This window comes from Centruroides sculpturatus, unplaced genomic scaffold, assembly GCF_000671375.1.
Source record: "Centruroides sculpturatus isolate CEXI.00-Female unplaced genomic scaffold, Cexi_2.0 scaffold2128, whole genome shotgun sequence".
Classification (NCBI taxonomy): domain Eukaryota; kingdom Metazoa; phylum Arthropoda; class Arachnida; order Scorpiones; family Buthidae; genus Centruroides; species Centruroides sculpturatus.
The window spans coordinates 60,157-71,691 of NW_019386231.1; the positions used below are offsets into that span (position 1 = coordinate 60,157).

Here is an 11,535-nt window from a genome sequence, read left to right on the forward strand (position 1 = left end):
AATTAATATGCATCTATGTCCTTAATTTAATCAAAATTATTCTTTCAATCACTATATCAGTGTATTTCTATTAATAGGACTTATCATACTGGTGTATAAGATTGCAGCCTCACAGTTACACAGATTAAAATTGTTTTATTTTACAATTACCTGTTTGTAAAATACAGGTAATTGTAAAATAAAACAATTTTAATCTATGTAACTGTGAGGCTGCAATCTTATACACCAGTATGATAAGTCCTATTAATAGAAATACACTGATATAGTGATTGAAAGAATAATTTTGAAAGTATTCGTGTTGCTTATTGTTAATTATTATACTCCTGTAAGCAGAGCCGGCCTACCATAGGGCGAATGGAGCAGCCGCTCCAGGCGCTAAGTCCTATGGGGCGCCTCAGTGGTAAAGAAAATTAAAGGGTATAAATTAGGGGCAACCAAGGGGGCGCCATAATATGATCTCGCTCCATCCTAAAACTTGCCTCGGGCCGGCACTGCCTGTAAGTGGATTTTATGATTAAGCTTTATTATGTTCATGTATGCGTGCGCTGCAGTTTGTAGGCATTTAAAAAGGACGGTAAAAGTAAAAAATGGCGTCGCCCTTACTATCGATAGTAACGTGATGAGAAAATCTACGATTTTAAAATATGCATTTTTTGAGACAAAAGTTTTAAAAGAAGCGTCCCAGTTGTAAAATTCAACTATAAAATGGAATGTTTTGCCGACAGACATTCAAAGTAGGCACGAAAAAATTAGAATGCCGACCATCATTCGTAAAATGAAACATGTTAGGATTGCCTTAAAATATCTCCCAGTAAATGAAAACACAATTGCAAAAATTACGTTTTTTCACACATTATTATTACAAATATTACATTTTATTGATAAATTGTCCCAAGAAAATATCGTCAAAATTTCAGGATCTCCAAATCTGGTACTTAAGAATGTGATAAAAACTCTTGATCATTTTTTAAGCTAATACAACCACAGGTCGCTACTGTGATTAAATTATAAGCAATCAAATTATTGTAATCACTACCAGGTCCGGTTTTTGACTGTTAAGTTAGCCGCCCCTATCAATGCTGATAGCGAATAAATTCAAAATCTAAGCCAACGCATGAGAGCCTACTAGTATGTTGAGGGGTAAAAAATCCATAAAAATATTTGATATATATTTATTTTAATTTTATTCAAATCAAGCCGATAATACGAGCCTTTGTTCAAAGTTATATTTCTGTGCCGCCATAAAATACAAGTTGCAAATTAAAATAAAATTTTTCTTATTTAATACATAAATATAATACATACGTATGTGTATATAAAAATCTATTTAAATATGAATATTTAAATTAATAACATTGGTGCGTATCTTTTTGTTTATTTAAATTGTGCTGCAATTTAAATAAACAAATTATATAAATTCGCACTGTTGTCCGTCCGTTTGTCTATCCTTCCTTAATCTCTATACCTACCTGCACATCTACCAAAACTGGCCCTGATCACTGTGACTAATTCAGCAATCGCTTTATTAGCAAATCACACGGCCAGTTCAATAATAAAGCACATAGCAGGTGACCCAAAACTTAGTTGACCACACCAATCACTCGAACGACTCGTCAAAGGACCAAAAAAAGTTTAAATTTAATTTGTTCCAAAGAAAACTGTCATTTGCATACACAACAAGAATCTTATTTTCTAATAAAGTATTTGAAGACGATTCTAATAGGTTTTACGATAGTCAACTGACTTTCGGGGCACCCAACATGTTATGCTAAAGTAACTTTTCTCGTTCGGTTATGATTACTCTTTCATATCAACTACCGCCATCACAATTCACCCTCCCTCTTGTTTACTTTATTTGACGCATCTCTTTGATCTTCCGACACTAGTCTTCGTCTTTCCACTGTTCACGACCGTAACCTAGTCTAGTTCTTTTGTTTTATCATTTTTCTCTAAACATGTGAAATAACAGTTGATGTTTTGCTATAACATAAATTCGAAAATTTCATCAAAGTTACAGGAAAATAATGAAAAGCTCCTAGTCAATCACTGCATATTCTATTATTGTCTGACAGACTATCATTTCAACTTTGATGGTATCGTGCCATCTCTAGGTTTTTACATAACATGACAATAATTTATAAATTTAATACATAAAAATTGGTCGATTCGTTTTATAATTTATTAGAAACAAATAAAAAGTTCAAATGTATTGATTGGCAAATTCCGATTATTAAAAAAAGTTTTACTCTTGAGAGCATTTCCATTTGGATATGAATTTAAAACTATTCGAAGTATAGAACGAAATTATTTTTAAATACGCTTCCAGAATTCCGTTATTCTACTTCTTTCGTTCTGCAGAAAAAGTAGCAAGATGAACGGCTCTCCCAGCGACAAACAAAGAAAACGAAGCCGCAATTGCTCCAAATCGGAAGAGCGTCCAGAAATGGAGAAAGTAAGTCCTTTGGATAAGAAAACGAATATATACTACATTCAAAACTACATCGGCGTAGTGTGTGGAGACTACATTGTTGCAAAACAGGCACTGTACCCCGAAGAAAGAGCTCGGATAAAATTGAAAAGAACGGGGAAAGGCAAAGCGCATAGAAGGAAGCTTTCAAGGCCCACGAAAGAACGATTGGAATCGAGAAGGAAAGGAAGAAACACAAAGAGAAATGGAGCCAAGCTGAGAAGAAAAGGAAGAAATGGTACAAAGAGATCCAAAGGAAAAGTAGAAATAAGAAAAGAACATCGCAGAAGGGGCGATTAAAAGACTATGGACAACGGCATTGCTAGACTTTTATAGTTTAGTTACCAAAAGGCTCTTTTCAGAGCCATTTTTAACGTCTGTTAAGGAGTAACAAAATCGAATTTTTAAAAATTTATTTACATAAAAATAAAAATTATTTATTTTGTTTTTCTAGCATTCATGGATTGTCTTTTGTACATTATCTCAATTAATTATTCAAACAATTATATATTATGTATAACTACTCTAACAATATTTGAGATGATAGATATCAAACTGCTACACTTAAATGAAAGCATCTGTGAAAATAAAGCTTTGGTATTATCATCATATACCATATCTTTTACATTTTTCATTTTGACTGCTGTTTTCAGATTAATAATTAAAGATATACAAGTCTTTTGTTCTTAGATACGATGTTAGCTGCAGAAACTCTGTAAGAAGAGCTTTTGTAAAAATGCATCTTATAAAGCATCAATCAAATATCTGAAAATATCTCAGGCATTTACATTAATCCAACAAGAATCTAAGACTGTTTTAGTTTCAAATACATAATAATAAATCACACACACCTGAATTTTTTGCCGAGTTATTTTTGTTTATTCCAAACGTTTTCGGCCAATTCATATAGGCCATCTTCAGGTTTTAATAGTTTTCGTTGTAATGGAATCATTCGTTCGAAATTCGTTTGAATTTGAACTTATTACAACTTTTATGTATAATAAATAAATTAAACTAAATATATGATAAAATGTAATCTAAAAATCGCGTTTCAATTTAACAATAAAAATAAAAGAAAAATNATGCAACATATCAATTTTTATTCAGATCTAACAAGTCCTTCATGGTGCGTTATTTTTTTTGTCGTCCAGTGTATTATGAAGTGTTTCATGTAATACTATTTAAAAATTGTGGAAAGTTAAATATTTTGAACTAATTTAGAAGAGAGAAAATAAAAACTTAATAATAATTAAGTTTAAATACATAATAATAAACTGAAAATAGCAATATTACAGTTTGCTAATTTATTTCATATTGAACTTTTAAGAAATCATCCATATTTTAACAAGTTTCAATTTATTATTATTAAAAAAAAAATTATATATACATTTCTACCATATAGATCTTTGAACACCTGAAAGATAATTATAATCTGCAAGATGCCTCCAAACTATTCTTGACATTCTCCAACGTGTCAGTTTTCCTCTTGCACGAGAAGTTATCACACATCGTCCATGTAATCTTACTGGAGCAGTATCAAGTGGAAGAGCAGCAATTTCTGCATCTGCAATATCCTGAAATGTATAGAAACTATCAAAGATCTGAGAATATCTTTCCTAAAATACAAAATAGTACAATAAAAATAATTTTAAAAATCTTACTAAAAAAAGGTAGAAAAGACACTAAAAGTCTCGTGGATTATGAATTATGAAATTAAAGAGAAATACTCTATGCCTCTAGTTATCAATCTCCTATAATCTATGTCCAACATATAAAAACAATATAAAGCATATCTGTAACAAATAAATAGATACCAGTGCATCGAAACATTCATTCCTCTTTTAATTTTCAGTATAATAAGTCAGTGCTTTCAGACAAATAACATTACTTATTGCTTGGAAGTATTTAAACTGCATTGTTTTTGATTTTATTGAATATTGGAAAAATTCAACATACTGTCAGATAAAAAAAATTCAAAGATTTGTCCTAAAGATATAATTAAACAATTTTTTTTTAGTTGAATAGCAATCAATTGACAAATCAGCATTGCTGAAGGTTTTGAGAATAAAAAATAAATACAATTATGTTTTCATTTGTGTTTCAATTAACCTCATGAAGTTTGTTTAATACTACCAAAAATGTTCATTTTAAACTAAGATTTTATATTATGATCTGGACTTTTAGATTCTGTTGGTTATACTTGTTAACCAGTATCCTGAAGTTATAAAATTGATTCATGATTACACTTGTCCAAGAAGTACAGGAAACTAGTCATTTAAATATGCTGAACATCCAAAAAGTTGGATTTCCTTCTTCAATGTCAGGATTTTGAAATATACATTTGTCCAGCTTTGCAGTGCAATTGGCCTGAACTACTGTAAGAACTGCTAATCATTCTACATAATGATGCTTACAGTCATGATTATACCAAAGTTAAGGATATTCTTTGTAGACAGGGCTAGAATATACTGGAACATTCTTCTATTTGCCAAATATGAATTTCTGTGATTTTAAATTGTTTGTAATGACTAAAGAATCCTTACATGGAAAATAATACCTTAAGAGAGAGAAAGTCAAATGTTTTTGAGCAATTGGAGAAATATGTCCAGAAAAATAATAATTCAGCAGGAGTGAGGTGATTTCCAAGGATTTAGCAAAACATTTTAAATAATGCGAGACACTATCAAAGAGAATTTATGCATAACTGATTTGTATAATAAACCATCATCAGTTCCAACTATTTGAACTATCAAATTCTAAAACACTGAATCAATATTCTAAAGTTTGAAAATCAAAATTATGAAATAATTCTATACACAATAACAGCTTATAATTTAAGTCATACTTGTATATCAATATTAAGTAACTTTTGTAATATCAATAACGGATTCTTTATAAATTATTATTTTATAAAAAAGAAATATAATAGAAAAGAAACTATAGTAGGGTCCCAATTAACCAAGACTTCTCCAAGGCTCCATATTATCCAAGGTCAATTGTGGAAGAATACTTTGTTAACAAAGACAAGAGAACATAGTGAAATATAGTTTTTCTCAAATTTCTTAGCTGGGTGCATACTTGAAAAAAGATCTAGAAGTTTTAAAAAGAATTTATTATGGTGACTTTTTACGACAATACAAATTTTTAAAAAGTTAAAGATATTTTAATTATAATCATAGGTTTACATCAGCTTTAATAACTAGATCTATAAAAAATTTTTAAATAAAATTAAAAGTATTTTATTGTATAACTTAAAAAAGTCATTATGTGCAATAAGTAGGTCTAACCTAAAAGTAGAGTACACTGTATTCATTAATGCATCCAAATTCATTTTATTTAATAATGTACTAAACATTCTGGGTCATTCAAATTTTTGATTATTCAAGGCACCACCCTCAATCCATACTATTTTTGATAATAGAAATTCTACTATATATAATTTAGTTTATATTTTTAACTTTCGTAAAACATAGTGCAAAGCCTGAAAATAACAAACAAAATGATTAAAAATATATCAAAAGTTATAGTAATTCTTCCAGTTTTTAAATTGTTTTGATAACAATATTTAGGCTATAAAATGATAATTTACTTACTCGTATTTGTCTTGGAAGAATATCATTTTTACGTAAGGCATTAATTTGGAGCCTTAGTTTAGCATTGTCTTTTACCATTTTCCGACGCTTTACATCTCTCAACATTCGCCAATCTGTGTAATGACCAGTAGAACGATTTGGTGTAACAATCATTGGATATAAAGGCTAGAAATAATATACAATAGGTAATTTAAAATAATCTGCAAATCATATTAATATGTAGCAATATAATATATTTTTAATATTGATTATGAATATCAATTATAAAATTAAATTTATTAAAAACAATTTTTATTATTAAAATTTGATAAATACTTGAAAATATCTAATATTTCTGTGTGATTAGTCTATATCTAAGATCGATGACAACACAATACTGGATATATAAGCAAACAAAAGACTACTCACAATGTCAACCAAACTCCAGCAATTAAACTACTGCACAAACATTTTCATCTACCTTTAAGTAGACATGTCCATGTAGAATTGTAATATTCCATCTGAAGATGTCTACTTGAAGGTAGATGAAAATGTTCATGTAACAGTTTAATTGCTGGAGTTTGACATTGTGAGTAGTTTTTTTTGTTTGTTAGTCTATATCTAATGGCTACTTTAGCCAAATTTAATAATTATGTGAACATATACACAGACAAAAAGCATAAGAATGAATTAATTTTATGCTTCAAGAGCACCAATCTTTGATAGCATGTTACTTCAGTAATAATGTTTGTCTTGTGTTTTTGTAAATTCTTAAAGATGACTTCTTTCTCTGAACTTCCCCCATCTTTATATGGAGTCAGCATTCCTATCTTTAATCTGTCTTCTCCACTTCTCTCTATCCAGGGTGTCCTCTCTCTCCTCCATCCCTTCTCTCCCAAATCCCTTTCCATCCTCTCTCCATCTCAGCTTCAGTCTTTCCCACTTCCTCCTCCCTATCACATCCAACTTTCCAACATAGTCCTCATTTCTTCTCTCTACATGTCTAAACCATCTTAATCTACTTTCCTGCATCTTCTTACTTATAGTATCCACCTTGACTGATCTTCTTATATAATCATTCCTAATTCTATCCTTTGTCATATCACACATCCATCTCAGCATTCTCATCTACAGTCTCCATCTTTACCTGGGCTCTTGTAACTGCCCATGTCTCAACACCATACATCATTGCAGGTGTGTTACCACAGTTTTGTATACTCTTTTTTTCATTTTGTAGCTTATTTTTTTTTTATCACACAACATTTTACTCATCTTTCTCCAGTTCAGCTATCTATTTTGAATTCTATGCTGGATTTCTGCATTCATTTCTCCATCACTTGCTATGTATGGTCCAAGATACTTTAATTTGGAAGCGGTAATTAACTTTTCACTGGAGTTGTATAACTCTCATCCCCTCCACCAGATGCCATATATACTGTCTTTGCTCTTCGTGCCTCTCTCTTCCAGCACTTTTCTCCATTCCTTCAGCTTCTTCCCTATCTTATCTTGATATGTTTCACACAGCACAATGTCATCCAAAAACAGCATACTCCATGGTGCCTTGCTCTTCACACCTTCCACCAATACATTCGTCACCAAACTGAACAAAAACGAGCTAAGGGCTGAGCCCTAGTGCAGTCCAACTCTCACAGTGAATCCTTTTGTCAATACCTACATTGCTCTTTACTTGAGACATTGCTTCCTTATATATTTCTTTTGCAAGTCTAACATACTTTTCTGGTATTCCCTTTCCCTCATACATCACCATACCTCCTGTCTAGGCACCCTGTCATATGCTTTCTCTAGATCTATGAAAACAATGTGCAATTCTCCCTGCATCTCTCTGTACCTTTCCATCAGCTGCTTTAGAGCAAAGATCAATCATATCTGTTGTTCCTCTTCTCAGCATGAAACCAAACTGTTCCTTACCTATAGTTCTCTCTTGCCTTATGCTTCCTTCCACAATTCTCTCCAAGATCTTCATTGAGTGTAATATCAGTTTACTTCCTTTTAATTTCTACATTCCTGCACATCTCATTTTCCTTTATAAATTAACATTAAAATATTTTTCCTCCACTCAATTGATATCTTCTCTTGCTGCTATAGCTTTTTCATAAGATCTCAAACAATAACAACACCCTCTTTGCCCAAACATCTCCATACCACAGCTGGGATCTAATCAGCTCTTGTTGCTTTCCCATTCTTCTAAGTGCTCTTTCCACTTCCTTCTTGCTTATATCTGCTGATACTCCTTCATTTGCCTCCCCATCCTCACAAAGTACTCTTGAATTTTATTCAGTAGCTTCCTAAAATAACTCTTCCATCTTTCCTTTACCATCTCTTGGTCTTGTAACACTATTTTATCTATTTTATTGATGATTATTATTAAAGATAATTGAATACTCAAAAATGCTAGATCTCTCATTTCATCTCCAGAGAAAACTGCAAACATAAAATATGTAATTTTATGTCTGCTTATGGCAGTCTATTAACTAAACAAATTTCCTTTTTATACTCTATAAAACTAATCATAAGCCAAACAATTGCCATATTAAATCAGGCTACTATCTGATTTAGTATGACAATCATTTGGCTTATGATTAAAACATCAGACTTTGACATGTTTAATTTATAGTATTTATCTTCAACAACATTCAAGTTATCGATTTTTACATATTAAGTAACCAAACTTTTATCTACATTCTAGACAGGAAATAGATACTAAAATAGAAGTAAACATCTTAAGTAATATTTAGAAAGTATCTTGTATAGTTCAACCCATTTAACAGAGTACAAGGGAACAGTTTGCTTAAGAATAGGGTTTGTACAAAAACTGACTTTTTATAAAGAATCTCAACTTTTCTACAAAACCAGTTTTAACTGGTTTTCGAATTTTTGCTTCTTCCAAAAAATGGAAATAAGAAATGTTTACAACTTAATTTAAAACTTTATGATTTATTTAATATTTATAAAATTTCAAAAATATAACAAAATAAAATCGACCAACGTCTACACAAAATAAAAAAGAAAAAGCTAGATTATCACATTAAACTATAAAATTTACTCCATAAAAAGCCATAAAGAAAAAGGAACAACAATGAATGCCTACAAAATATTATTTTATTTCTTATTTTTCCTAAGAAAATATGATTTTAGAAAGCAAAGAACATCTATAGATCTATTACTTAACCTTGTCCTTATTTTGCACACAAAATTGCCAGAAACAGAAAAAAGCTCTCTCACTTGCTACTGAACTGGGTTTAATCATCTTTAATGCATTAAATAATAAATGTAAATTTTTCATTCTTCTGTTCGTACCCTTTAATACTAAAAACATTTTTAGTGTCTTAAGGTTGGACGAAGTCACTTCAGGTTCTTGGAGATATTTATGCATTGATTTTTCCATAGCATTTTTTAAAGCTATGGCTTGATTTTCTTATTTGCCACTTTTTCATTATCGCACTCATCTTCTATGGATTAATTTGGATATAATCTCAATAATATTTATCCAGATAACTTAATATCAGAGTTTGCAGCTAGTGGAAGAAATATGATAGACAACTTTGTCTAAACGTTCTGTGGATTTTGTATATAAAGGAGAAGTGTTACTAATCCCGTTCGTCTTCTCTCTTGAATTTGTACCTCTACAGCAAGTAACAACTTGAAACTAATTTCAGCTTTAAAATTTTTCAATTCACATAACAGAAATTCAAATATGCCTTCACCTGTTAATAAATAGGACGACAAGATGCAAACTTTGTTGTCCTAAGACATAGCTACTAAACGTATTGGTCCTTAAACTTTAAGAACTTAATTTTACACTACTCTGCTTCGTTCCACGTGCAAGAAGCACCGATGTGTCATTCAAAGCTAAGACAGTGCATTCTTTTAAGTGTACAAATCTTTCTATTGTTTTTCTATTGTTGAAAGATTTCTCCCTATTATAGGGAGAATTGGACGCTTTTTAGGTGTAGGGGGATTTTATTGTTTTTCTAGTTGATTTTATGAAACTTAGTATTTAACAATATTCCCGTTTTATGTCAGAGACGATTTTGTGTCAAAGTGTTGATGTTTTTAATCAAATAATTAATTAATTTATATGTTTAAGTCTAGACTCAAAAACTGGTTTTTTAGTTGGAAAACCCTGTTTTCAAATTATATAAATTTCTTCAAAAAACCAACAAACCCTAAAGAATGCACTCTTGCATGTTTCTCTTCTATGTTTTGCATCAGCAGAACTCCCATTAATTAAGCACTGAATAGTAGAGCAGTCCATTTAAATGGGCAGCATTTTAAAAGCAGCAGTCTGAATAAGGAAGCACTATTCTAAGGGTCAATTGTTAATCTTGTGTTATATTAATGTTCAAAACACATGGTAACAGGACTACAATATTTGTTAGGATTTAGTAAAACCACCCATTCATTAGTTTTCTACTATGTGAACAGTCAAAAGATTTCTTACACAATCATAATCAGCAGGTTTTATTGGACACTCACATGAGAAGCAATTACATATTAAAAAATATGATAAAATACATGTGAACAGTGCAGATCACATATATGCCCTCATCTTGAATAGGCAGAGCAAGAAGTGATTAGCAACCAGCAGTACTATATTTATTTGTTTTTTTGCCATACATTCATTACAAAGCATTCAGAAATTTTAGAGCAAGGATTTTTTGCATCTTTTCAGCTAGGCCTCTTACTATACTTCTGTAAGATAGTGAAGTGACTGGTAAATATTGTATATTTACTAATTTTTTGCTAGAATAGTAAAATTGATGATATAAGAATAGAAAAAACCAATATTTAAGTACAGTAAAATTATGCATTAATAAATTTTAAAATTTTTAAATGTTACGTAGAGCTCCTAAGACATTAAAAAATGAAGAGTATCAAATATCATTAACTTACTGGGTAATCTTGTTACTTAGGATAAAGGAGTATGATGCAGTGATCATGAGGGTGCTCTCGAGTGGACTTAAATGTATTATTTTTAAAAATTTATTTACATAAAAATAAAAATTATTTATTTTGTTTTTCTAGCATTCATGGATTGTCTTTTGTACATTATCTCAATTAATTATTCAAACAATTATATATTATGTATAACTACTCTAACAATATTTGAGATGATAGATATCAAACTGCTACACTTAAATGAAAGCATCTGTGAAAATAAAGCTTTGGTATTATCATCATATACCATATCTTTTACATTTTTCATTTTGACTGCTGTTTTCAGATTAATAATTAAAGATATACAAGTCTTTTGTTCTTAGATACGATGTTAGCTGCAGAAACTCTGTAAGAAGAGCTTTTGTAAAAATGCATCTTATAAAGCATCAATCAAATATCTGAAAATATCTCAGGCATTTACATTAATCCAACAAGAATCTAAGACTGTTTTAGTTTCAAATACATAATAATAAATCACACACACCTGAATTTTTTGCCGAGTTATTTTTGTTTATTCCAAACGTTTTCGGCCAATTC

General features: G+C 30.4%; 1 protein-coding gene across 1 annotated transcript; it reads right to left on the reverse strand.

Annotated features, from left to right (window-relative positions):
• Positions 1-3,756: 3,756 nt before the first annotated feature.
• On the reverse strand, positions 3,757-6,230 carry LOC111614182 (28S ribosomal protein S14, mitochondrial-like). Its single transcript, XM_023355565.1, has 2 exons — positions 6,061-6,230; positions 3,757-4,041 (listed from the first exon to the last, which is right to left on the reverse strand). Exons 1-2 carry the CDS (start codon positions 6,211-6,213, stop codon positions 3,859-3,861), a joined length of 336 nt encoding a protein of 111 aa, XP_023211333.1. The 5' UTR covers positions 6,214-6,230; the 3' UTR covers positions 3,757-3,858.
• Positions 6,231-11,535: the final 5,305 nt, after the last annotated feature.

Coding starts and splice junctions, on each gene's coding strand:
- LOC111614182 (XM_023355565.1), bottom strand. CDS start 6,213: ATGATTGTTACACCAAATCGTTCTACTGGTCATTACACAGATTGGCGA. Junction 4,042..6,060: donor TTCTTCCAAGACAAATACGA/GTAAGTAAATTA, acceptor TATACATTTCAG/GATATTGCAGATGCAGAAAT.